Below are 25,519 nucleotides of genomic sequence, written 5' to 3' on the forward strand. Positions count from 1 at the left end.
TCTTTCTAACCTCGGTACGCAATCCTGCAGCCCCGCCCCCACAGCTGACCAATCAGAGAGCGCAAAGTGCGCCGGATGGGGCGGGTCCAGTTTGGCGCTGACGACGAATCACCTGCCTCAGACAGTAGGGGCGGAAGCGGAAAAGAGCTGGAAGCCCTGGTTTGGCCTTGGGTTCCGCCGTAGGGGATGTCCCGTGCGAGAGTATGAGGAGATCCTGGGGCCTTACCTACTAGCGGAATCGGGTGAAGAGACGCCTGCCAGTGCGGGAGGTAGGAAGCTCGATCCCCAAAGAAAAGAGCGAGTGGGCAGGCAGCTGCGAGACAGAACCGGAGTGTGCAGGGTCCCTAGAGGCCGGTTCCTGGTCGGTGCTGCTCTCCTGGAAGCCATGGTGCAGGCAGAGCTCAGGGCGATCCCCAGGTGAGGGCAGCGGCTCTGCCTGGGATTCCACCGCAGTACAACCGGGTAGATGCGGGGTGGGGAAGAAAGGATGTTGCCTGCACTGCTCGCCAATAGCACCCTGAGCGGCTACATTTGCAGGAGCAGCAGAAGAAGAAGACACAGCGCCGGTCCAGGAGGTGGCTCGAGCTGTTCGTAAAGTCGTCCGACAGCTTTTTCTCCGTAGTATGCGAGTTGACAAAACAGCCAGAGAACAGGGCTCCCCATTACAATCTTTTCGAGCTCTTTTCCCTTGCTAACCGGATCTGATTTGTGCGAAAACATGCCTTGCACTTGTACCTGGAGGAACTGGAGACAGTGGATTCGACCTTTAGCGGCGGTCATCTACCTGGTGTCAATAGTGGTTGCGGTTCCCCTATGCGTGTGGGAATTACAGAAACTGGAGGTAAGAGGGTTCTGCACCATCAGCTTCTACACTTTCTTCTACCCATCTATGGTTGGGAAGGAGACACCCTTCCCCCATTTCTGCCCTGACAATCCTGAAAACCATCTAATGTAAACGAGCCTACTCTTAGGATATAAACCTAATTTCTTGTTCACGGTTCTTCAAGTCATGCTACAGGTGGAGGTGGGACCGGGTCGAGAAAATAGAATATATTAATATAGCTGCTTAGAAGGGCACTGTTTTGCAAGTATTCGTCAGTTCCCTGAAAGTAAGATAATTTTATTCCTGAAATCTGATCTGTTCAGACATTGGACGAAACTAGGTCAAATAAACTACTTTGAAAACCATGTACTGAATTTTATTAGCTTTTAACTAGCTTCCTGAATCAAAGGGTTCTAGTTGTTTTAACTTTGGTGTTTGTTTTTACTGTGGAAATTAGCTCTTACCCAATAAAGGTTTTGCAAAAAGTCCCTAATGTATATTTTTTGATGTCATATGCTTATTGTGACATCAGTAATGTACTACAAGCTGGAAAACCCCAAGGTAAATAACTCATATCAATATTATATAATGAACTTTAAATTCGGGGTTAATAAAACCCACCAAGTACTTTTACAGAGGAACACCTATTACAAGAACTATAAGACCATGACTATTTTAGGCCCTTCTTTATTCTGGAAATGATTTTTACATAAACTGTATTTAATATACGTTTGTGTTCTCTATTTAGACTAAATTATTGTCCGATGACTTTCCCATACTAGCATAGTCCATGTAGTTTTTTGTTTGTTTATGAGACGGAGTTTTGCTCCTGTTGCCCAGGCTGGAGTGCAATGGCGAGATCTCGGCTCACCGCAACCTCTGCCTCCCGGGTTCAAGCGATTCTCCTGCCTCAGCCTCCCAAGTAGCTGAGATTACAGACATGTGCCATCACGTCCGGCTAATTTTGTATTTTTAGTAGCGACGGGGTTTCTCCATGTTGGCCGTGCTGGTCTCAAACTCCTGACCTCAGGTGATCTGTCCTCCTCGGCCTCCCAGAGTGCTGGGATTACAGGTGTGAGCCACCGCACCCGGCCCCATATAGTTATTTTTTGTTGTTGTTGTTGTTTATTTTTATTTATTTATTTTTGAGACAAGAGTCTAGCTCTGTCACCCTGGCTGGAGTGCAATGGTGCAATCTCGGCTCACTGCAACCTCTGCCTCCCAGGTTCAAGCGATTCTCCTGCCTCAGCCTCCCAAGTAGCTGGGATTACAGGTGCCTGCCGCCACACCCAACTAATTTTTGTATTTTTAGTACAGACGGGGCTTCACCGTGTTGGCCAGGCTGGTCTCGACTCCTGACCTTGTGATCCACCCGCCTCGGCTTCCCAAAGTGCTGGGATTACAAGCATGAGCCACCGCGCCTGGCCCACATAGTTATTTTTAATGGCCATGTAATATTCTGCTACATTCAATATTTCCCGTTTGTTAGATATTTAGGTTATTTCCACAGTTTGTCTACAAAAACTTAGGTATAAGCATCTTAATACAAATGGGATTTTCTTACTTTGAAATATTTCCTTGGAGTATGGTATAGGAACTACTTTAAAGGTTAATAATATGCATAATATCAGTCCAGTTTTAAGATTTCTCTTAGTTGTTAGTTTCAAATGTAGTTTTTAGGTACCACTAGCTTTTAAGAAAAATTGGAGTCTGCAGTCTGTACTTGTCCTAAGCCAAGTTCTCAACATGTCTTGCTTGGACTCTTCTCAGCACACCAGCCAGAGTAACCAGTTAAAACTTGGCACATTATGAGTGTCCTCTTAAATCACTTCTAGTCCTAGAGTAAAGGCCAATATTCCTCACTGTGGCCATCAAGGTCCAACATGATCTGACACCACTCCCACCCGATCCCCCTCTGACTTTTTCTCCTCAAGTCCTAGGCTTCCACTGCACGGCTTTGTTCAAAAATCCCAGGCACGCTCCCTCCTTGAACCTTTGCACGAAGTTTCCCCTTCACAGAATGTCCTTTCCGTAGATATTATTCTCATTCCTTTATGTTCTTCAGGTCTTTACTCAAATGTCACCTGACTATTTAACATTTTCAACTTCCCCTCCCCAACTCTTCATATTCCTTTCTCTGCTTTATGTATTTTTTCCATAGGACTTATCACCGTCTACCACGATACATATTTTACTTCGTTTTCTTTCCCCCACTTTCTGCCCAAATGACTGAGTCCCAGTGATGAATCAGGCTTTGTATACTATATGAGAGAACACTTACCTCCATAGAACTTAGTGGTGGAGACAAAAGGGACCAACAAAAACAAATCAATAAAATTGTATAAAATGCTGTGGAGGAAACCAGAAAAGATCTGAGAAGTTACCATGCAGGGCAGTCTAATTGCATAACTTCGAAAGACCACTCTACCAGCTATGGAAAATAAAGCAGAAGTGAAGGGAAGTTAGAAAGCTCTTTATGGTAGTGAGAGGTGGTGGGTGCCGGGGCTATGATGGTTTATGGCCCCGGTAAGGATAGCAGGAGTGGAAATGGAAAACTGAATTGTAAGTATCCTTAGAAGTGAGCAAACAAGACTTAGCAGGGAGATTGGATTCCAGAGGAGAAGCAGTGAGAGAAAGGAACAAATCAAAGATGATTCTGAAGTTTTTTATTTGAACAACTGTGTAAATGGTGGTGCTAGTTACTGAGATAGAAAGTTGAGGGTTAGGAACAGGTTTGAGAGAAATTGAGTTCTGTTATGGACATTTAGTTTAATAAGAGACATTCAATAGGCATGTCAGATATGCTGTTGGATATGCACATCTAATGCTCAGAAAGATTTGAGCTGCAGATAGAAATGTGAGAGTTATCTTGTTCTCCCCAGGCTGCCATAAGAAAATACCATAGCCTGAGTGGCTTAAACCAGAGAAATTTATTTTCTCACAGTTCTGGAAGCTCATCCCATGCCCATGGTTGGGCATATACTCATTTATTGGAATGGTAGGATGACCATCTGCACTGTTTAAACTGTTTTCCCCACTCACTTGGCTGACCATGTATACCTGAAGTGAATGTGCACATGATGGCATGCTGCTCTTGTCTTTTTACCTCAGCACACTTTTTTTTTTAACCTCAGCACATTTACTTCATGCCCTTAGGTCAGTTCTACTCTCTCCCCTCAGGAAGACCTGGCCCAGAAAGCACTCTCTCTTATTCATCTCCACTCTGTTTTGAAGCATTTTGCTGAGAGAGAGTTAACTTATTCTTGGATGCTTGTCTTTAAAGGTTTTTTCTTTCCTCTCTTCTTTCCTCAAGTTACCCTAGAAAAAAAATCTGTTTATCTCCTCCTCATTTCGTGAGCCCAAAAACTCAACTCGCGGCTGATAAAGATTAAGAATAATATTACTGGTATCTATATCAGTGTGTCTCAAATTTGAATAAATTGTTTAGAGGTAAACATAAAATTAAAAAATTATATCGATAATTTCTGCAGATACCTAGTGTTGAGTTATTCTATTATAATGTTACTTAAATATATACACACATAAAATAGGTTAAATTTCTTGTGCATGTAACTTTTATATAGCTCAAAATCAAAACAACTGTAAAACCAATAATTAAAATTAATGACATTAATGTGGAGAGATGATGTTTTTCTGAAACTAAATTACCACTTGCACTGTAAAAATGATACTGTGTGGTACAGGATTTTAAAATTTGGCCTGCAGTGACCAAGTCTCTAGTCACTTGTTTTATGATTGTTTAAAAAACAAAGACAACTTTCTTCTTTATAGCACACTGAGGACACTTGACCTTCATTAGTCACAAGCACATCATTTTTCTCTTAAGTATATCACCAAGTTCTAGTTTTTGGAACTAAAGCAATCAAAAAAAGCAATTACTTGGCAATACTTTTTTTCTTTTTTTCTTTCTTTTTTTTTTTTTGAGCCAGGGTCTCGCTCTGTCACCCAGGCTGGAGTGCAGTGGCACGATCATGGCTCACTGCAGCTTTGACCTTCTGGGCTCAAGTGATCTCTGGCACCCGGCTAATTTTTTGTATTTTTTGTAGAGATGGAGTTTTGCCATATTGCCCACATTGGTCTCACGCTATTGGACTCAAACCATCTGCCCGCCTCAGCCTCACAAAGTGTTGGGATTACAGGCATGAGCCACCGCGCCTGGCTGCAGTACCACTCTTAATGATCACTTTATAATAAAGAAATTCTAGAATATGCCTATCCTATTATTATTTTCTTAGATCATCACTGAAATTTCATTTCCCTTGGTTTCAGTAACCTGTTGTCCACCATGGTCTGAAAATATGAAATGGAAAATTTCAGAAATAAGTAATTTATAAGTTTTAAATAACTTATTACAATATATAATTGTTCTATTTGATTGTTAACCACTTACTGTGTGTCCAATTTATGAATTAAACTTTATCATAAGTATATATGTATAGGAAAAAACATAGTATATCCATATAGGATTTGGGACTATCTACAGTTTTAGGCATTCACTGGGGGTCTTGGAACCTAACCCCCACATATAAGTGGGGACTACTGTACTCAATTTTAAATGAAATGGATAAAAGCAAAAAGCCCTGTAATATGAGTGCTCAGACATTCCTTTTAGAGTCTTCACCTCCATATATTTGCTTTTCATTTACTGTTTGATTAACGCCCCCACAATCAGTAAGACTTTGTATTAGCTTTTGGTTTGTTTTTGTTTTTGAGACAGGGTCTCACTCTGTTGCCCAGGGTGGAGTACAGTGGCACAAATCATGGCTCATTGTAGCCTTGACCTTCTGGGCTCAAGCAGATCTCCCACCTCAGTCTTCCTAGTAGGTAGGGCTACAGACACATGCTTCCACGCCTCGCTAATTTATTTTTTGTAGAGATGGCATCTCGCCATGTTGCTCAAGCTGGTCTGGATGGAACCCCTGGGCTCAAGCAATCATGAGCCACCTCACTCAGCCGTTTTCAAGCTTTCTGTACATTTTGATGTGGAAATTTATTGTTGTAAAAACGCATTTGTTCTCCATACTTTTGTTTTCTACCTCTTTTATCTTTGGCCCCTGGTAGAGGAAGAAAAAGTCTTGTTCAGACAGTGAAACTGGGCCGTGCACGGTGGCTCATGCCTGTAATCCCAGCACTTCAGGAGGCCGAGGCGGATGGATCAATTGAAGTCAGGAGTTCCAGACCAGGCTGGCCAACAGGGTGAAACCCCGTCTCTACTAAAAATACGAAAAAATTAGCTGGGTGTGTAATCCCAGCTATTTGGGAGGCTGAGGCAGGAGAATCACTTGAACCCCGGAGGCAGAGGTTGCAGTGAGCCAAGATCGCGCCGCTGTACTCCAGCCTGGGCAACAGAGCAAAACTGTCTCAAAAAGAAAAAGAAAAGAAACAGTGATACTTAAGGTTGTAGACCTTAGTTCTATTTTAATTGTAAACTGTTCAACCCTTCAAGCATCAAAAATAAATGCCCACCTTTTCCCCTTAAAAAAAAAAAAAAAAATTCATACTCTTCAAGGCAAAATTACAAGTTAATATAAAAGTCCCCCCTCCCCCGCAAATTTTTTTCAATTTTTTAATTTTTTTTTTGTAGAAACGGGGTCTCACTTTGTAGGCCCAGGCTGGTTTCAAACTCCTGGCCTCAAGCAATCCTCCCACCTTGGCCTCTCCAAGTGCTAGGATTATAGGCACAAGGCACTGAGCCCGGCCAAGCTCTTTCGCTTTAATATCAGAATTTATACTAACATGTTATTTTGTTTCTTAAGGTTGGAATACACACCAAGGCTTGGTTTATTGCTGGAATCTTTTTGCTGTTGACTATTCCTATATCACTGTGGGCGATATTGCAACACTTAGTGCATTATACACAACCTGAACTACAAAAACCAATAATGAGGTATGTCTTAATAATTTTGATTCCACTACTGTTGTGTTGGCTTATTTCATAAATATGACATAAAATGTTTTAAATTTCTATTTTCCTTTTCCAATAGGATTCTTTGGATGGTACCCATTTACAGTTTAGATAGTGTAAGTATGTTTCATTTTTATCTCATTAACTTAAGAACTTGTTTGATGATACTAACTATAATTACAGAATGCTTAAGATAATGAAAGTATGTTATTGACAAGGAGTCAGATTAATAAGTAAAAAGGTTCACGTTTCTAATGATAGAGAATATAAAGTATAATTAAAAATGTAAAATGTGATATTATAAATGTTTAAAAATCTGTAGCTGTTTGCTTTCTTTTAAACTTTCAGATTGGTAAAGAATGTAATATTTTAAATTATATTACTACTCTTTTTATTTATTGTCTTTTATTTGAACCAAAAATTTAAAAACCTTCCCCAATGGATACACATGAAATTGTTGTAGATGACTGCTTCTAATATAAGTAAATATTAAAGGAAGTATCTTTAGCAGCATTATCTATGATCATATTAAGAAAAACTTCAGATTTAAGAACTCAAGTACTTACTTTAGCTTCTCTCTTTGTTCATTATTTACCCCTCAAACACTTCTGTTTTTGTTTACCAATATCTAAGATGTTTATTGCTTTTAAACATTCATTTCACAGATTGATAGCCCTCATAATGACAAATTTTAGAGAGTCCCACGTAAGTATATGACAAGACATCTCAAGCATAAAAATTAGCTTATTGTGAGTACCATGAATGGAGTGGTGATTCATTTTATCTTAGCTGCAACTATCTTTAACATCTGTGCTTTTTCATAGTGGGTAGCTTTGAAATATCCCGGAATTGCAATATATGTGGATACCTGCAGAGAATGCTATGAAGCTTATGTAATTTACAACTTTATGGGATTCCTTACCAATTATCTAACTAACCGGTATCCAAATCTGGTATTAATCCTTGAAGCCAAAGATCAGAAGAAACATTTCCCTCCTTTATGTTGCTGTCCACCATGGGCTATGGGAGAGTAAGTATGTTTGGTTTAATTCTTTTATGTTTTGGTTTTTCATTTAAGCAGAGTTTTTAAGTAGCAATCAGCTCTTTACAAGGCAGTGCATTAAGTATTAATAGCAGAACAATAAGTATAAGACAGTTCCTGATGCAGTTCATAGTTGTTTGAAGGCTAACAAAACACAGTTTTGTAATCCCACATATATGTTAGTCTTTTTTACATTATTAATCCCAAATCTAAAAATTAAAGTATTGCAGGTAAAAACAGTAATCATTTAATCAATATGCTTTTGCAGTTAAGAACCAAGGTCTGCAGATCTTACGTAATAACACACAGCTTGTTAAAAGACAAAGACAAGATAATCTAGGTTGTAGAACTGCATATGATATGAAGTAGGAGCAATAAGTAACAGTGTTTGGTAACATAATACATCAGCTTGCCTTATTATATGTTCATGTAGGACATTAAAACTTATGTCATTTCATTTTGAAAAATGAGTTTACAGTTGCATTTATTAAACAAATGAACCACTTGGTATTTTTCAGCAAGCAAACATTTGGAAACAATGTTTCAGAAAGATTAATTTTGCAATATCATAAAGGATGAATTGAATTGGAGGGAAGAAGATTCCAGAGATGAAGAAATAAATTAGGAGTTTATAATAATCTATTTGTGAAATAAAACTGAAAAGGGGGGTGAGATTGGAATAGAAAAGAAAGGCAATAAGAGAATGCAACTGAAAAATCAATAGGACATGTCCACTAATGCAACCGCCCAAGGGGTTCACTTTGCCAGCCACCTAGACAGAATCGATTCATCAAGACGGGAATTGCAAAAGATAAAGAGTAATTCAGACACAGCCAGCTGTGCAGGAGACAGGAGTTTTATTATTACTCAAATCAGTCTCCCTAGGCATTCGGGGAGCAGAGTTTTAAGGATAATTTGCTGGGTAGGGGGAAGCCAGTGAGCCACGAGTGCTGATTGGTGAGAGGTGAAATCATAGGAAGTCGAAGCTGTCCACTTGCACTGAGTCAGTTCCTGAGTGGGGGCCACAAGTTCGGATGAGCCAGTTTATTGATCTGGGTGGTGCCAGCTGATCCAACAAATGCAGGGTCTGCAGAATATCACAAGCACTGATCTTAGGAGCAGTTTAGGGAGGGCCAGAATCTTGTAGCCTCCAGCTGCATGATTCCTAAACCATAATTTCTAATCTTATGGCTAATGTTAGTCCTACAAAGGCAGTCTAGTCCCCAGGCAAGGAGGTTTGCCTTGGGGCAGCGCTGTTTCTATAGCTTTGGGAGAAACTATAAACTAAGTTTCTCTCAAAGTTAGTTCAGCCTACGCCCAGGAATGAACAAGGATAGCTTGGAGGTTAGACACAAGATGGAGTCGGTTTAAGTTATCTCTTTCACTGTCTCAGTCATAATTTTGCAAAGGCAGTTTCACTAATAAATGGGGAATAAGGTGGAAGTTACAAGCCAAGGTAAATGGAAGTAGAGTGATCAGTGTAGACATACAACATAAGAATGGGTGCATTGCCTCCTATGCAGTACAGGACCATTTGTACAACGTCTTGACAAATTTTTTCTCTATTTACACCCTTGAAATGACAGGGAGCTACCTGGCTTTTTAAAATAATAAGCTACTAATGTGTTCATTTGACAAATATATGTTGAGCACCAACTACGTGCTAGTATAAAGAAATACCTTAGTGCACAGAACAGACATAGACCTCATGGAACTTACAGTTTGGTTAGGAGAGTTAGGAATTAAGTGAAGAAATATAGTTACTTATTTCAGGAAATGCAATGAAGGAAGAAGGACAGGAGGCCATGAGAGAATAGTAATGACAAATTAATATAGATTGGTTATCAAGGGAGACAGATTGTGCTCAACTCTGAAGGCAACAAGGACAAATGGGCATTTATAGCTAGAGCATGTTGAGGGGGTCAGCGAATGCAGAATTATGAAGAGGGGACATCAGGGCTAGGAGGATTCTCACTAAACTGAACAGAATTTTTGCTAAAGGCAGGCCAAGGCCTTAGTCATCCAAGGTGGGTGCTGAGGAATTTGATCAGATGTCAAAGGTGATCAGATATCAAAGGGGGCTGGGGAATGATTTAGCAAGATTCTTTTAGACTGACTGACACATGACAAGGACAAGGCCCAAGGATGAAGCCAAGTTGAAAAGAGGCATCGGAGGCTTGTCTAAAGTTTGTCTAAATGAGAGTCTTTGTCAAATGAGAAACGATTTATAGGATATTATGCATAGAACTAGTATCTAAATTTCATTTTCAAAGATTACTGTGTTTTTTTTGAGATGGTCTTGCTCTGTCACCCAGGCTAGAATACAGTAGCATGATCTCAGCTCATTGCAACCTCCACCTCCCAGGTTCAAGCAATTCAAATGCCTCAGCTTCCCAAGTAGCTGGGATTACAGGCGTGTGCCATCACGCCTGGCTAATTTTGTTATTTTTTTTGTAGAGACAGTTTTGCCATGTTGGCCAGGCTGGTCTCAAGTGATCCTCCTGCCTCAGCCTCCCACAGTGCTGGGATTACGGGCGTGAGGATGGCTTGAGCCCAGGAGTTTGAGACTAGCCTGGACAACACAGTGAAACCACGTCTCTACAGAAAATTTAAAAATAGCTGGGTGTGGGGGCACACACCTACAGTCCCAGCTACTCAGGAGGCTGAGGTGGGGGCACACACCTACAGTCCCAGCTACTCAAGAGGATCACTTGAGCCCAGGAGGTCAAGAGTAGCCTAGGCAACACAGTGAGACTCCCATGTCTATAGAAAATAAATTAGCCAGGTGTGGTGGTTTGCAGATATAGTTCCAGCTACTCAGGAGGCTGAGGTGGGAGGATCACTTGAGCCCAGGAGGTCAAGAGTAGCCTGGGCAACATAGTGAGACCCCATGTCTACAGAAAATAAATTAGCCAGTTTTGGTGGTATGCAGATATAGTTCCAGCTACTCAGGAGGCTGAGGTGGGAGGATCACTTGAGCACAGGAGGTCAAGCCTGCAGTAAGCCATGTTCACACCACTGCACTCCACCCTGGGCAACAGAATAAGACCCTATATCTCAAAAAATAAAAAAGGTATTTAGATAATTTGTTTCCTGCCATCCACATTCTTCTGCCACTGCTATTAAGGATGACTGCATTGAAAGAATTAACTGTAAATATGGTATCATTCATCAAAGTGATTTTAATTTGGAGGCTTTGGGGAAAATCTGATGCAATTTAAATGAGTAGTTGAAATTCTGAGTTCTTTTTCTTTTGCAGAGTATTGCTGTTTAGGTGCAAACTAGGTGTATTACAGTACACAGTTGTCAGACCTTTCACCACCATCGTTGCTTTGTAAGTACTCGGATTTTATATGAACTTTTTTTTTTCATCCTTGTGCTCTTATGTGGGAACAACTAAGTAGAAAACATAGTGTTAATGTGCTTATTTATAATGCAGGTCTAGTCTGTTGTAAAAAAAAAAACGCTATATAGAAACTCACTCTATTAAAATAAATAACATGACCATTTATAGGCAAAGAATCACCACAGGGGTCTTCTAAATATTTACATCCTCTCTAGAGCTAGCTTGCTGTAAAGCACTTTGAAAAAAAAAATATATATACTTTCTTTTTCAAATACATAGCTTTACAGAAACCCTATTGCATGAAGTTAAAGTATGCTACTTTAGGTTAATTACAGTTTTATTTTCTACATAGTTAATTTAGAATATATTAGAAGTACTCTAAGAAAGAAGTCATTATTTTCTTTTAATACATTCTATCAAGGCTTAGAATTGAGGTAAAATGGGGTATCATTAAGCTACCTGGCAAAACTATTCCCTAAAAATTCAAGAACATCAAATACTTTAATGCCAATAGATTACATGTTTTATCCCTAGTTGTTACTAACATTTTGCATGCTCACAGAGGAAAAGTGGAAAGAAAGACTAGTGAAAGAATTCTTTATTCTGCCTTTGAGCTAGCAATTATTTAGCCATTTAATTATGCTTTATTTCCCTGCAGCTTAGAAATTGGGTAAGATTATAATAATACTGACGGTAATACTTACTTGAGGGGATCTGGGTCTTCATAAAATTTACCTCCAAGACAATTGAAGGGAAAAAATTAACAACTACAGTTTATACACCTTCATTATATTATGTTTAACAATCAAGCTTTCCCAAAATTAGACAGCATAGTTGGTTTTTTTAAATTAGTACTCTTTCTAGTTAAGTGTTATGTGTCTTATTTGGGATTTCCTTCAAGTTGAAGGAATATAGTAATATTTCTAGAAAAAAATGGGTTTCTTTTCATTTTTGAACCACCTCTAGATCCAAAGTCAAGTGATTGTCAATGGATCTCTCAAACTGACTTCTAAATTCTGTATGTCCAAAGGCAAGTGATGGTCAGTGGGATCTCAAATAAACTGACTTCTAAATTTAAGTATTGCTATTGCTGTATTTTAAAGTACGATTTTGATTTAGTTAATCATAGAGATATCTCATTTTTACTATTTTTAGAATCTGTGAGCTGCTTGGTATATATGACGAAGGGAACTTTAGCTTTTCAAATGCTTGGACTTACTTGGTTATAATAAACAACATGTCACAGGTGGTAAGTAAAATGTTCACTTTTCTTAAAATGTACTAAATTTGTATCTATAAATTTCTTTAGACAAAGTTTCTTCTTAGGATAAGGCTTGCTTCTTTTTAATCTTCCTATAAATTAAATCTGAAATTTAATTTATAGAAAGACTTGAAAAAAACTTTTATATCTTAATACATATATAAAGATATAATAACATCTTTGTTTATTATTTGGCAACTTATACCCTCACATGTTAACCATGTTTGTTCATTTATTTCTGTTGCTCATTGCATAGCTGTATGAGTATGTCATACATAAAAGCACAGTGCTACATAAAAAAAAATACACACACATACACACACACGCCCACATATACTGAACATATTCAGAAGAGAAAATATCAAATTGGTATTTGATGGTACAGGATTTGAATAAAAATGCGAGAATAAAATTCTCTGTTATCATATATTTGGAGTTAAAGGAAAATTGAGAATGCCAAGTTTAAAGAAATGAATGACGTTCTAGAAACTGTAATGTTCCAAAGACCTATAATGTAATGTCCTATTTGATCTTATAAGCTTAAAAAAATGTGCATTTTATTTAAATTCTTTGACTAATGCTGTCAGCAAAATAATTTAGACGCAGTGGTATGCATGGTTGGTATTAGAGCTTTATAATAAAAATTAAATGTCCATGTAGCCAAAGTTTTCCCACCTGTTCATCCTCTTTGGAACCAGTATTTCTGTTTCTGGGAATGTATTCTAAAGAAGTGTTCAAAAGCATGTTTGCCTAAAGTATCTTTGTATATAAAGCCTATTACTTGTAAATAACAAAAGGCTGAAAGCAATCCAAAACCCAATGATAGGGACTAGTTGAATGCACTGTGGTCTTTCCATTGGCCAAAATATTAGGCAGTTATTAAAAATAAGCCTGATGAAACATATAGAAGTCATGTATTTTAAGTATTTAAGAAAAAACATTAGGCAATAAAATTTTATAATTAGTTCATGACAGTTATTTAAAAACTGGCTTATGTGTAAAAAGGATGATTGGGGACCATGAATCACTTTATTCTTTCTTTCTTTACTGGTTTCATATTCTAAAATACTTTGAATTAGCATTTTATATGATTTTAATAGGGAAAAGTGAACTTTCAGGAAAATGTTTATTATTCAGCACTACACTAGGTTATTACAGATTTCTAAAAAGTTAATAAGTCTTGTTCATTTTAAAAAATAAATCTAGCTGAACTAATACACTCCCCTCAGGAAAAATTGTTTGATTCTTTATATTCAGATTTCATAGTCACAATTTTATTGAAATTGTACTTGTTTAATGGGTTACCTCAGTTACATAGGATAGACTAGGTAATAAGCTAAAGCCTCATAAAATGAGTGGTCATTTATGTTTAAAAGCCGTTACAGATGGATTTTTTTATTTTGGCTAAACAAGAGCCATTTCTTCCATTTATGTCAATCATTTGTTTATTGTTCCCTTTATGGAACCCAGGAAGTGAACACTTAAAAACGTTTTTACGGAAGATGTTGTATATAGTCTATATTCATCTACAGTAAACTATAAAAGCTTGTTAATCTAAAAATAGAATAATAAAGCCTAGAAAAGTTTGCCTGAAACATTACTCTGTACCAGGTCTCTGGTATATAACTTTAATATTTCTATTACCATATCTATTACTGAACAAGTTTAAATGTTAATCTTGTTTCTAGTTTGCCATGTATTGTCTCCTGCTCTTTTATAAAGTACTAAAAGAAGAACTGAGCCCAATCCAACCTGTTGGCAAATTTCTTTGTGTAAAGCTGGTGGTTTTTGTTTCTTTTTGGTAAGTGTTACTTTTTTTTAAATGTTCTCATTTTTTGAAGGGCAGTAAAAACCATTGATTAAGGAGAATTTTTAAACAGTCTTAATGCGGAAGATAGATTAAAATGTCTCTACTTATCTTTTAAAAAGTTCATCTTCTTAGGCCTTCTAGGATTTTCAAAAGAAATAATTAGATGGTCGCTGTAACATTTATATGAAGAAAATAGTTTGAGACAACCTAAATATGTCAATACTTGAATAATTATTAAAATATATCATGGCCCTGTCATATAATAGAATACTATGGAGTTTGGAAGAAAGCATGATACAGAATATTTAATTATATGGGGAAATAATCAGTAAATCTTTTTAAAACAGAAGGTAAAACTATACATAGTTCAATATAGTAAAGACGGCCGGGCACAGTGGCTCATGCCTGTAATCCCAGCACTTTGGGAGGCCAAGACAGGTGGATCACCTGAGGTTGGGAGTTCCAGACTAGCCTGGCCAACATGGCTAGTCTCTACTAAAAATACAAAAAGGGAAAAAGAAAAATCCCTGAAATCCCACCACCCAGAAAAGAATGATTAACATCTTGGTAAACCTGTGTCACATATAAAACTCCAGAGAAAGTTTCATACTATAAAAATTTGTGGAATTCGACAATGTGTTCAGTAGTATATTGTAGATACAGTTCTTTGACAGTAAACAGAAATAATATTTTGTTTTGTGGGGGGGGGTTTATGAGGTTTTTTTTTTGCTTTTGCTTAGTATTCTGTTATGTGGATATAACTTTTTACTAATCTCCTTTTGATATTCAGGTTGTTCCTAATTTTTTTACCATTATAAGAAACACTGAAGTGAATATTCTTATGTATACAACTATGAAAGCATGTCCATTTCATTATTTGCTGTTTAAATTTTACCTGGGGCCATTATCTCTAGATTTGCTTGAAATGCTCAGCTTGACTCCCTATCTTGGGACAAAACTACTAGAAAAATGAATTTGTAAAGCAAATTAATATATTTAACATAGAGTTTCTTCAGCAATATGCTGTAAAGGCAGGGTGGTGGTGGTACACAGGTTGCACTGGTTTTTTTTTTAATGGCACATTTTTAAAACTACTGCTCATTTTATGCTTGATATAGATTTGGCGTTTACCTTTTCCTAACATATAGGCAAGCAGTAGTTATTGCTTTGTTGGTAAAAGTTGGCGTTATTTCTGAAAAGCATACGTGGGAATGGCAAACTGTAGAAGCTGTGGCCACCGGACTCCAGGTAAGTAGTGCCATCTCTGAATTCAATAGAACTTTACTATTTGTTAAGCATTTTTAAATATCTCCACTAAACCTGACAACACACAGGGTATGGGGCTATTATCCTCACTTTACAGGTGAGAAAACAGGAGAACCGTAGAGAAATTGGCCATAATTACTAATTTGTAGCAATCCATGAATAAAACCTGGATTTCATTATTCCTAAGTCCAGTTCTCTTTCCACATTTCTCCTTGTAGTCCTTGGGTGGTGGAATGCAATACACTTGATGTGATTGAGAATGAAATGTACTTTGCTAAGAAATACTTGAGGCTGGCCTGGTGCAGTGACTCATGCCTGTAATCCTAGCACTTTTTAAGGCCAGTGTTGGGGGATCACTTGACCAGGCATTTGAGATCAGCCTGGGCAACAAAGCGAGACCTCATCTCTACAAAAAACTAAAAAATAAAATACTTACCCAGGCATGACAGCACATACCTATACTCCTAGTTACTTGGGAGGCTGAAGTGGGAGGATTGTTTGAATGCAGGAGTTCAAGGCTGCTACTTGAGGAAGTGTAAAATAGATTCACATTTTGGCATTTTGTCTTTTTTTGAAGAGGTCAAAAATAATTATTTTAGAAAATGGAAAAATGAATGTAATCTGAGAAGAAAAAACACAGCTGTTTATCTTAGCACTTTTGAAAAGCAAGTAAAGATAGCACTCTACAAAACTAGATTTAAATCCAAAGGTGGCTGTTATTTTATTGTTGTTCTCATAGGATTTTATTATCTGTATTGAGATGTTCCTCGCTGCCATTGCTCATCATTACACATTCTCATATAAACCATATGTCCAAGAAGCAGAAGAGGGCTCATGCTTTGATTCCTTTCTTGCCATGTGGGATGTCTCAGATATTAGAGATGATATTTCTGAACAAGTAAGGCATGTTGGTAAGTACCAGCTATTTAATTCAACCAAATAGGTTGGGTAGGATATTGAATTTCTCCTACTAGGGCAATTTATTATCTATTTAGAGATGAAAAAAGACTTTAAAGCAGTACCACAGTGCAGGCTCATCAGCTTTGGGGAGTGGGAGAGGGGGAAGTGGGGAGCTTATTTTTAGAATGGTAAGTTTATAATGGTAAAAGTAACTTTTGACTAACAGAAAACTTTATATTAAAGGACGGACAGTCAGGGGACATCCCAGGAAAAAATTTTTTCCCGAGGATCAAGATCAAAATGAACATACAAGCTTATTATCATCATCATCACAAGATGCAATTTCCATTGCTTCTTCTATGCCACCTTCACCCATGGGTCACTACCAAGGGTTTGGACACACTGTGACTCCCCAGACTACACCAACCACAGCTAAGATATCTGATGAAATACTCAGTGATACTATAGGAGAGAAAAAAGAACCCTCAGATAAATCCGTGGATTCCTGAACAGTATGGAAAAGCAAACTGTGCAACTACTACATTATTATCATTACCTGGTATCCCATGGATTTTGTGCTTGGGACAGACCATAAATGATGGAAAATGTCAACAAAAAAATAGCTGAAAGCCAGGTACAACTACTGGATTTATATATGTAAGTTTTGTATATCAAAAATAATTGGTCTAAATTTCCTAGACGTAGACTTGATTTCTTAACATTAGGGTATCACATACTCAAATGGTAGACAATGACCCCAACTAAATCTTCCTGATGTTACACTGCTTTATCAAGAGGATGGACTTCTTTTTTCTTTTTTTTGAGACGGCATCTTGCTCTGTCACCCAGGCTGGAGTGCAGTGGCGCAATCTCGGCTCACTGCAAGCTCTGCCTCCCGAGTTCACGCCATTCTCCTGCCTCAGCCTCCTGAGTAGCTGGGACTACAGGCACCCGCCACCATGCCCAGCTAATTTTTTTTGTTTGTTTGTTTGTTTTAGTAGAGACAGGATCTCACCATGTTAGCCAGGATGGTCTTCATCTCCTGACCTCGTGATCCACTTGCCTCACCTCCCAAAGTGCTGGGATTACAGGCGTGAGCCACTGCGCCTTGCCGAGAATGGACATTTTTAAAAAACAAATCAGCACTTCCTACCACTGCTGCATGAGTGTAATGCTCCGGAATTATCAGGAAGCATAATGCAGAAATACGAATTAGTGGAACTTAATCATGTGCCATATAAGCTTACCTAACAAACAGTTATATCTCTATTCCTCAACTGAATGTCTTTCAATAAATAAGAATTTATCATTTATTTTCTGCAACTTTTTTATGTCTCATTCTTTAAACATTAAAAACACTTAATATTTTAACAAAAATTTCTTGATTAGAGGTACGGTGAAAAAGAAGTCAAAAAAAAAAAAGTACTACTTTTCGTCAGTGCTATTAAAGTGGCAGCAAATGTAAATCTTGGCTGAATGGTCTTAATTACTCATTAAACCACAGTCAGAAGACATACAGGTGCTATTTGGGAAAAATTTATTACCTAGGATGGGGTTTCTCTAATTGCTAATCACAACCCCACTGGGTCATGTTTGACATTTTATAATGAAAATAAAATAGAAAGTGCCATAGTATGTTACAGAAAGCAAAGATGAGTATTGTTTCTCAAAGCCTTTGTTTGTTTTATGTATTTATACACATATTCATATCTATCTATATATATACACAGATATAGTGGTTCACAGTAATCATACAAAGTCTTTATTCTGTCCACTATTATAAACATTTCTATTAAAACTAAAACTGGGCTATATGTAAAAACTCCAAAGATACACACACAAAAAAAATCCGTTAGAACTCAAGTGAATTCAGTAAAGTTGCAGAATACAAAATCAACATACAAAAAGCATTAGCATTTTTATACATAAATAATGATCTAACTGAAAAATTAAGATGCCATTTATGATAGCATAAAAAAATACTTAGGAATAAATTTAACACCAAGGCAGTAAAAGATCTGTACACTGAAAACTATGAAACACTGATGAAAGAAAGACACAAATAAATGGAAAGATATCCCATGCTCATGGATCAGAATACTGTTAAAATGGTCACACTACTCAAAGCAATTCAGAATCAATGCAATCCTATCAAAATTCCAATGGCATTATTTACACAAATAGAAAAAAAATCCTAAAATTCATATGTAACCATAAACGACCCTGAATGGGCAAAAGAATACTGAGGAAAAAAAGTTGGAGACATCATATTTCCTAATTATAAGTTATATTACAAAACTACAGTAATCAAGACAGTATGGTACTGGCATAAAAACACATATATAGACCAGTGGGACAGAAGAAAGAGTCCAGAAATAAATCCAAACATATACAGTCAACTAATTTTTGACAAAGACACCAAGAAGACACATCGGGGAAAGAACAGTCTTCATTAAGTGATGCTGGGAAAACATTTCCACATGCAAAACAATGAAATCAGACCCTTATCTTAGACCTACACAACAATCAATTCAAAATGGATAAAAGACCTAAATGTAAGACCAGAAACTATAAAACTAGAAGAGAACATAGGAGAAAAGTTCCTGGACACTGACCCTTGGCAATGATTTTTTGGATATCACACCAAAAGCTCAGTCAACAAAAGCAAAAACAAATGTGACTACATCAAACCAAAAAGCTTCTGACAGTAAAAGAAACAGTCAACAAAATGAAACAATAGCCTACAGATTGAGTAAAAAATATTTGTAAGGCATATATCTGAAAAAGGGTTAGTATCCAAAATTTATTAAGAATTCATACAACTCAATTTTAAAAATGGGCAAAAGACCCGAATAGACATTTCTCCAAAGAAGACACACAGATGGCCAACACGTATATAAAAGGGTGCTCAACATAATTAATCATCAAGGAAATGCATATAAAAACCACTCTGAAGTACTACCTCTCACCAGTTAGGCAAGCTATTATCAAAAAAAACAAAAGACAACAAATGTTGTGATGGTGTGGAATAAAAGGAACTCTGCACTGTTGGTGGAAATGTAGAATTGGTACAGCCATTACGGAAAACAGAATGGAAGTTTCTAAAGAAAAATAAAACTACCATACGATCCAGCAATCCCTCTTCTGGGCATATACTCAAAGCAAATGAAATCACCACCTTGTAAATATATCTGCAGTCCGTGTTCATTGCAGCATTATTCATAGAGGCCAACATATGGAGACAACTGAAGTGTCTGTTGACAGATGAATAAAGAAACTGTGTACATATATGCATACACACTGGAATATTATTCATCCCTAAAAAAAAAAAACCAATGATATCTTCCCATTTGCTACAACATGAATGGGCCTGAAGGAAACCCTGTGCTAAATGAAATAAGCCAGACAGAAAAAAAGATACTGCATAATTTCACATATATGTGGAATCTAAAAAAAAAATTTAAATATATAAAGAACAAAACTGGTTATGGGGGGTAGGGAGAAATGGGGAAAGGTAGGTCAAAGGATTCAAGGTAGCAGATACGTAGGATGAACAAGTCTAGAGATCTAATGTACAACATGAGGATTTTAGGTAACAAATTTGTACTGTATTTGGGATTCATGGTAAATGAGTAGATTTCAGCTGCTCTTGTCAAAAACAAAAAATACATGGGTAACTGAGATGATAGATATGTTAATTTGCTTCACATTGTATACCTTAAATATATGCAATAAAATTTATTTTAAAAATAAAGCTGGGTAGTATAATAATAGAGGTAACAAGAACAGGTAGTCTGGAGCAAAGATCTGTCTTATTTGTGACTTACAAAGAGCATACAGCATATAGGAGGCATAATAAGGATCTTCCTTAATCTATTTCAAAAGTTTGTAAAAATTGGGTCAATTAATGTACTTACTGTGCATCCAAATCAAAACTTTGAAAAATAGTATAGGAGTAAGTCTGTCTTCAATTTAACTTTGTTTTGTTACCAGCTTTTAAATGTTCTTTTGCCAAAGTAGACCAAGAAAAATGCTGCCTCCTGAAGATTTATTCCCTAACTCCTTTACTGTTTTAATTACATTTAGCTTGTAGCTTAAATTCTTTTTCAAGCTTGCATTCTCAAAACAAAACCTGAGATGTTTCAGATGTACGCTGAGTATTTAAAGGAAGCAAGACTGGAATTTACAGGTAACCATAACCCTCAGTCTTCAGTGGAAGCCTTTCAGTGTTTCCCAATTACAAGTTTGGATTTAAGAAAAAAGGCCAAGATGCCTACAAAAGTAAAGTTTTGCTTTACTTACTGACACATGTCAATAACGATAAGACTTTTAGAATCCCTATTCCGTAAAATCGAGCAAAAGAAGTTTCCTAATTTAAAAAACTAGTGATGTATCCTTTTCCAGAAAGCAAATCTGCAGCAGTATTTCTATAATAATGCTACTCTTTTATTTAGAATCTTTTAAAATATGCTTTATTAATGTCAATTTTTAAAAATATTTGACCATTACAAGGAATTTTTATATACCCCCACTAATTAAGACAAGAATTTTGTACTTGTTGATGCTCTATTTACACAGTTTTCATTAGAAAACTGCTCTTCATTGCTTTATTGTGATGCTGACATTGCTTTTGTGATGCTGAACGCTGAGTACAAGTTCCTCTCCCATTTCAACCTGGATGGGATTATCTAAAACAACTGCAGCTTGTTTCCAGTGGGAGGCTTCACTTGAAGTATCCAACCTAATCTCTTCATCAAGGTACACATGATACCAAAATGGAATAGCAGTCACTCTTCCAGATTTACAAATGTATACCTATGAAAATTAAGAAATTATGAAAATATCAGAGTGCATAGAATAGACTTAGATTAAGTCTTTCTCTTTTTACTTTTAAATACAAAAATTTAAAATACATTCCACTAGCTAATTCATATCAGTATTAACCTATTTTGTTTACTAATATTTATTTAAATCCATTTTTGTATATTGTTCAGAAAATACGATTTAAATCTTTAAAGTAGCTAAAACTATGTATGAAAGTATTACCTAATTTAAGATAATTATTCTAAACAATAACAAACGAACTCATTTTGCATGTTGTCCTTACCTTTACTTCTCTGTTAGAGGTGTTCAAATATGGAGTCATTAAATCTAGTCTTAAGAGTTCCACTGGCTTGCTTAAAGGTATACAGGGCAATGAGGATAGGTCCAAAAATACACGTATAGGTACCTAGAGAAAGTATAAATTTTTCACTTTCACTTTTTCTTTTTGTGGTCAGGGCTCAAGTTTTTCATTTTTACACGTTCCTTTTGTGGTCAGGGATTGCTTTGTACTTGACTCAGTATGATAGAATACTTTTTACATTACCTCCTTTGTATTACCACATCAAGCTAAGGCTGGCTTTCATTAGAACTTTCATTGTTCCAGTACAAAAAGAATGAACAAACCAAGATTTACTCAGGTTAGATAATTTGCTCTGGTTTCCATTACCTGTAGATCTTTCATTTGGATGAGAGCAGATTAAATTTTTTCTTAAGCCAAACAGCTCTAAAATTTTTAACCCAAGGATTTGCTTATGAAATAATGGTACAATACTAATTGAATTGTTTCAGAAATGATGCCAGATTCAATCAAACAATAGTTGATTTCATTTGGAAAATAAGTTTATTTCTAGAAGGCAGTGGTTCTCAATCTTGGCTGCAAATTAAAATCACCTGGGGAGCTTTTTAAAAGCCCAACTGTTTAGGCCACACCCCAAACCATCTGGAGTTAGGATCCCCAGATGTTTCCAACGTACAAAGTTGAGAATCACTATTAAGTGTTCTATCAAGTTTAGTAGCAATTGAATGCTACTATTAATGCTAATAATTTTTAGCCTCATCTTCATTTGAAACAAAGGAAACTGTCATTTAAAAACCACTTTTCTTTGTATAAGGCGAAACAGGACACAGATACATTCACCTCTCCCTGGGCATCCTTGAAAGCATCCAGCCTTTCTTCCCCATAAAAACTCAACAGTAACCCCACACCATTTCTAAGACTCCTTGTTATGCCTTTTGTTCCTATTTTTACATCAAACCAGAAGAAGCCTTAGATTCTCACGTCACCTCTTATCACCTGCCTCCTAATCCCCACACTGCTGAACCTATACCTCATAGTCGGCCCCCACTTTTATTTCTCACACTAACTGGTCCACTCCTTTTTTTTTTTTTAAGACAGGGTCTCACTCTGTTCCCCAGGCTGGAGTGCAGTGGTACGATCACAGCTCACTGCAACCTCTGCTTCCTGGGCTCAAGTGATCCTCCCACCTCAGCCTCCCAAGTAGCTAGGACTACAGGTGCCCACCACCACACTTGGCTAATATTTGTATTTTTTGTAGAGATGGGTTTCTGCCATGTTGCCCAGGTTGGTCTCGAACTCCTGGACTCAAGCAATCTGCCCTCCTTGGCCTCCCAAAGTGCTAGGATTATAGGCATGAGCCACCATGCCCGGCCCTCCTGTCATCTTTGCCAGTTCCTTCTATATAACCAACCAAACCAAGCTCATAACTTTGAGTTCTCTAGAGTTCAGTTCCCAGCCCTCTTTATCTACATGCCCCCAAGCTATTTCATCCAGTCTTATGGCCTTAAATACCAGCTACATGCTGCTAACGGCCAAATTTAAATCTTCAGCCCAGAGCTTTCTCTGAATTCTTACCCAATTGCTCAGTGACCACAGCTACACACAAAGCCTGATCCTATTTTCCCCATTATCAGTATGGAAACTATTCTTCCAGGTGCTTTCACCTAAAAAAAAAAAGGAGTCCTCTTTCATAGCCCACATCCAACTTATCGAAAATTCTACCTTTATTTATTTTTAGAGACAGGGTCAGTCTTGCTGTTGCCCAGACTGCAGTGCAGTGGCACAACCTTGGCTCACAGCAGCCTCAACCTCTTGGGCTCAAGCAGTCCTCCCACCCCAGCCTCCCGAGTAGCTGGGACTAGAGGGGCAAACCACCATGCCTAGCTAATTTTTGTAGAGAGAGTGTCTCACTTTGTTGCCCAGGCTGGTCTTGAACTCCTGGGTCCAAGCAATCCTCCCACTTTGGCCTCCCAAAGTGCTGGGAATTCAGGCATGAGCCACCGCACCAGCCCTACCTTTAAAATATATCAAGGATCTCACCATTTTTGCACCACTTTCACTGCTACCACTAAAGCCACTGACACCTCTCACCTGGATTACTACAATAATTTCATGCCTTTGCCTGGTCTCACCAGTGTTTTATTCCTAACACAGCAACCATAGCAATCCCTTCAAAACATAAGTCACATCATGTCAAGCCTCTGTTCAATACCCTCCGGTTGTTTCCTACCCCTTTCAGAGCAAAAGCCAAAGTCCTTACAAATGGCCAGAAGGTCAGCATCTGGCCCCTAATACTCTGACTACACCTCTCATCACTCTCCCTCTTGGTTGCTTCTTGCTGTTTTTGATACTTCAATCATGATCTTGCCTCTAGCTATTTACACTTGCTGATCCTTTGATTTGTGTGATTTGCTTCCTTATTTCTTTCAGGCCTCTGTTTATCACTTACCCATGAGTCCTTTCCTTAGGTGTAACCTATATAAAATAGTATATCCCATACTCCACACTCCCTTAACCTGCTTTATGTCCACAGCACTTCTCACCATCTATCATAGCAGTCTTTTTACTTGTTTATTGTCTCTTCCAATGTAAATGCTAAATCCATGACTGCAGGAACTTCTCTCTTTATTTCATAGCCCTATTCCCCAAATCTAAATGTACATGTAGTAGACATTCAGTAAACATTTGTTACTCTATCACCCAGGCTGGAGTGCAGTGTCGTGATTTCAGCTCACCGCAACCTCCACCTCCCAGGCTCAAGCAATTCTCCTACCTCAGCCTCCCAAGTAGCTGGGACTACAGGCATGCACCACCACACCCAGATAATTTTTGTTTTTGTAGAGATGGGGTTTCCCCATGTTGCCCAGGCTCGTCTCGAACTTGTGAGCTCGAGCAATCCGCCCCACCTTTGCCTCTCAAAGTGCCAGGACTACAGGTGTGAGCCACCATGCCCAGCCCATTTCTAAATCTTGACTCCTTATTTCCTAAACAGAGGCTAACCCCTTTTTCCTTCAGCTCTGTTTTCCTAGGCTCCTGCATTCCTGCTGTCTGCCGTCTGATTTCCTAGAATCTGAGCATTAGCTTCTGATACTTATCAGCTGCCAGCCTGAGGTCTCAATGTAAGTGTTCAAGTTTAGAACACAGATCTTTTTTGGACAAAGACCACTCTTTTTCATAAGATTAAAACCTAGGACCCTTCCATTTATGACAGTGATTCGGAGGAGTATCTAAAAACTTTTTTTTTTTTTTGAGATGCAGTCTTGCTCTGTCATCCAGACTGGAGTGCAGTGGCACAATCTCGGCTCACTGCAACCCCTGCCTCCTGAGTTCAAGCGATTCTCCCACCTCAGTCTCCAAAGTAGCTGGGATTGCAGGCACGCACAACCACACCTGGCTAATTTTTTTGTATTTTTAGTAAAGGTGGGATTTTACCATGTTGGCCAGGCTGCTCTTGAATGCCTGACCTCAAGTGATCCAGCCGCCTGGGCCTCCCAAAGTGCTGGGATTACAGGCATGAGCCACCACACCTGACCAAATATCTATAAACTTTTATCAGCAGTCATGACAAAATTCCTTGGTTATTATAACCTCTAGGTTGATTTTTACCTATAATAAGTTCCTTTGTTCTAGGAACTTATTATAGGTAAAAATCTAAGTGCTCTTAGTCACTGTGATTAATCCAGCTAAACTTTAGTCACTGTGTTTAGCTAGATTAAACAGTGACTAAAGAGAGAGCAAAGGTTCAACAGCATCCTGGTTGAACTTCTCCTCTAGACACTTACCTGAAACTGGTTAATAAAAGGTGCTATATTTAATCCAAGAGTACGTTCTGTTCCTTGAACAGCATTTTCCTCTAGGAGTGTCTGTGATTCCACAAGCAACCCAAACATCAGCACATACTGAGGAAAGATCTTGCCTCCAGATTGTAGTAAACACCTAAGGAAAAAAGTACATATTTTAAAAAGCTTTTGGGGCAGGGCCACAGTGGCTCACGCCTGTAATCCTAGCACTTTGGGAGGCCAA

General features: G+C 37.9%; 2 protein-coding genes across 6 annotated transcripts in view; one reads left to right on the forward strand and one right to left on the reverse strand.

The window, feature by feature from the left end:
• Positions 1-144: 144 nt before the first annotated feature.
• Positions 145-17,928, forward strand: TMEM184C (transmembrane protein 184C). Of its 4 annotated transcripts, none has more exons than XM_032148054.2 (11): positions 145-269; positions 538-841; positions 6,601-6,731; positions 6,829-6,865; positions 7,574-7,779; positions 11,051-11,125; positions 12,293-12,386; positions 14,087-14,199; positions 15,357-15,456; positions 16,214-16,385; positions 16,618-17,928. In XM_032148054.2, exons 2-11 carry the CDS (start codon positions 719-721, stop codon positions 16,881-16,883), a joined length of 1,317 nt encoding a protein of 438 aa, XP_032003945.1. In that variant the 5' UTR covers positions 145-269; positions 538-718; the 3' UTR covers positions 16,884-17,928. The 4 variants fall into 4 exon arrangements, with proteins under 4 accessions (XP_032003945.1, XP_032003949.1, XP_032003938.1 ...); XM_032148047.2 differs by having other exon boundaries at positions 162-417; XM_032148058.2 differs by having other exon boundaries at positions 159-841.
• A 1,948-nt stretch (positions 17,929-19,876) lies between these two features.
• PRMT9 (protein arginine methyltransferase 9) overlaps positions 19,877-25,519 on the reverse strand; it is a 47,174-nt gene continuing 41,531 nt past the window's right edge. Inside the window, exons 10-12 of one of the 2 annotated variants that reach the window (XM_032148034.2) lie at positions 25,279-25,432; positions 21,482-21,604; positions 19,877-21,189 (exon numbers count right to left, since the gene is read on the reverse strand). In XM_032148034.2, the coding sequence (XP_032003925.1) occupies positions 20,974-21,189; positions 21,482-21,604; positions 25,279-25,432 (493 nt within the window). In that variant the 3' untranslated portion in view covers positions 19,877-20,973. Of the gene's footprint in view, positions 21,190-21,481; positions 21,605-25,278; positions 25,433-25,519 lie in introns of those variants that run through there. The other variant, XR_009212921.1, reaches the window with a different exon arrangement.

This window comes from Hylobates moloch, unplaced genomic scaffold (genome assembly GCF_009828535.3).
Source record: "Hylobates moloch isolate HMO894 unplaced genomic scaffold, HMol_V3 SCAFFOLD_3, whole genome shotgun sequence".
Lineage (NCBI taxonomy): Eukaryota > Metazoa > Chordata > Mammalia > Primates > Hylobatidae > Hylobates > Hylobates moloch.

Coding starts and splice junctions, on each gene's coding strand:
- TMEM184C (XM_032148054.2), top strand. CDS start 719: ATGCCTTGCACTTGTACCTGGAGGAACTGGAGACAGTGGATTCGACCT. Junction 6,866..7,573: donor CCATTTACAGTTTAGATAGT/GTAAGTATGTTT, acceptor GCTTTTTCATAG/TGGGTAGCTTTGAAATATCC. Junction 7,780..11,050: donor CCACCATGGGCTATGGGAGA/GTAAGTATGTTT, acceptor TTTCTTTTGCAG/AGTATTGCTGTTTAGGTGCA.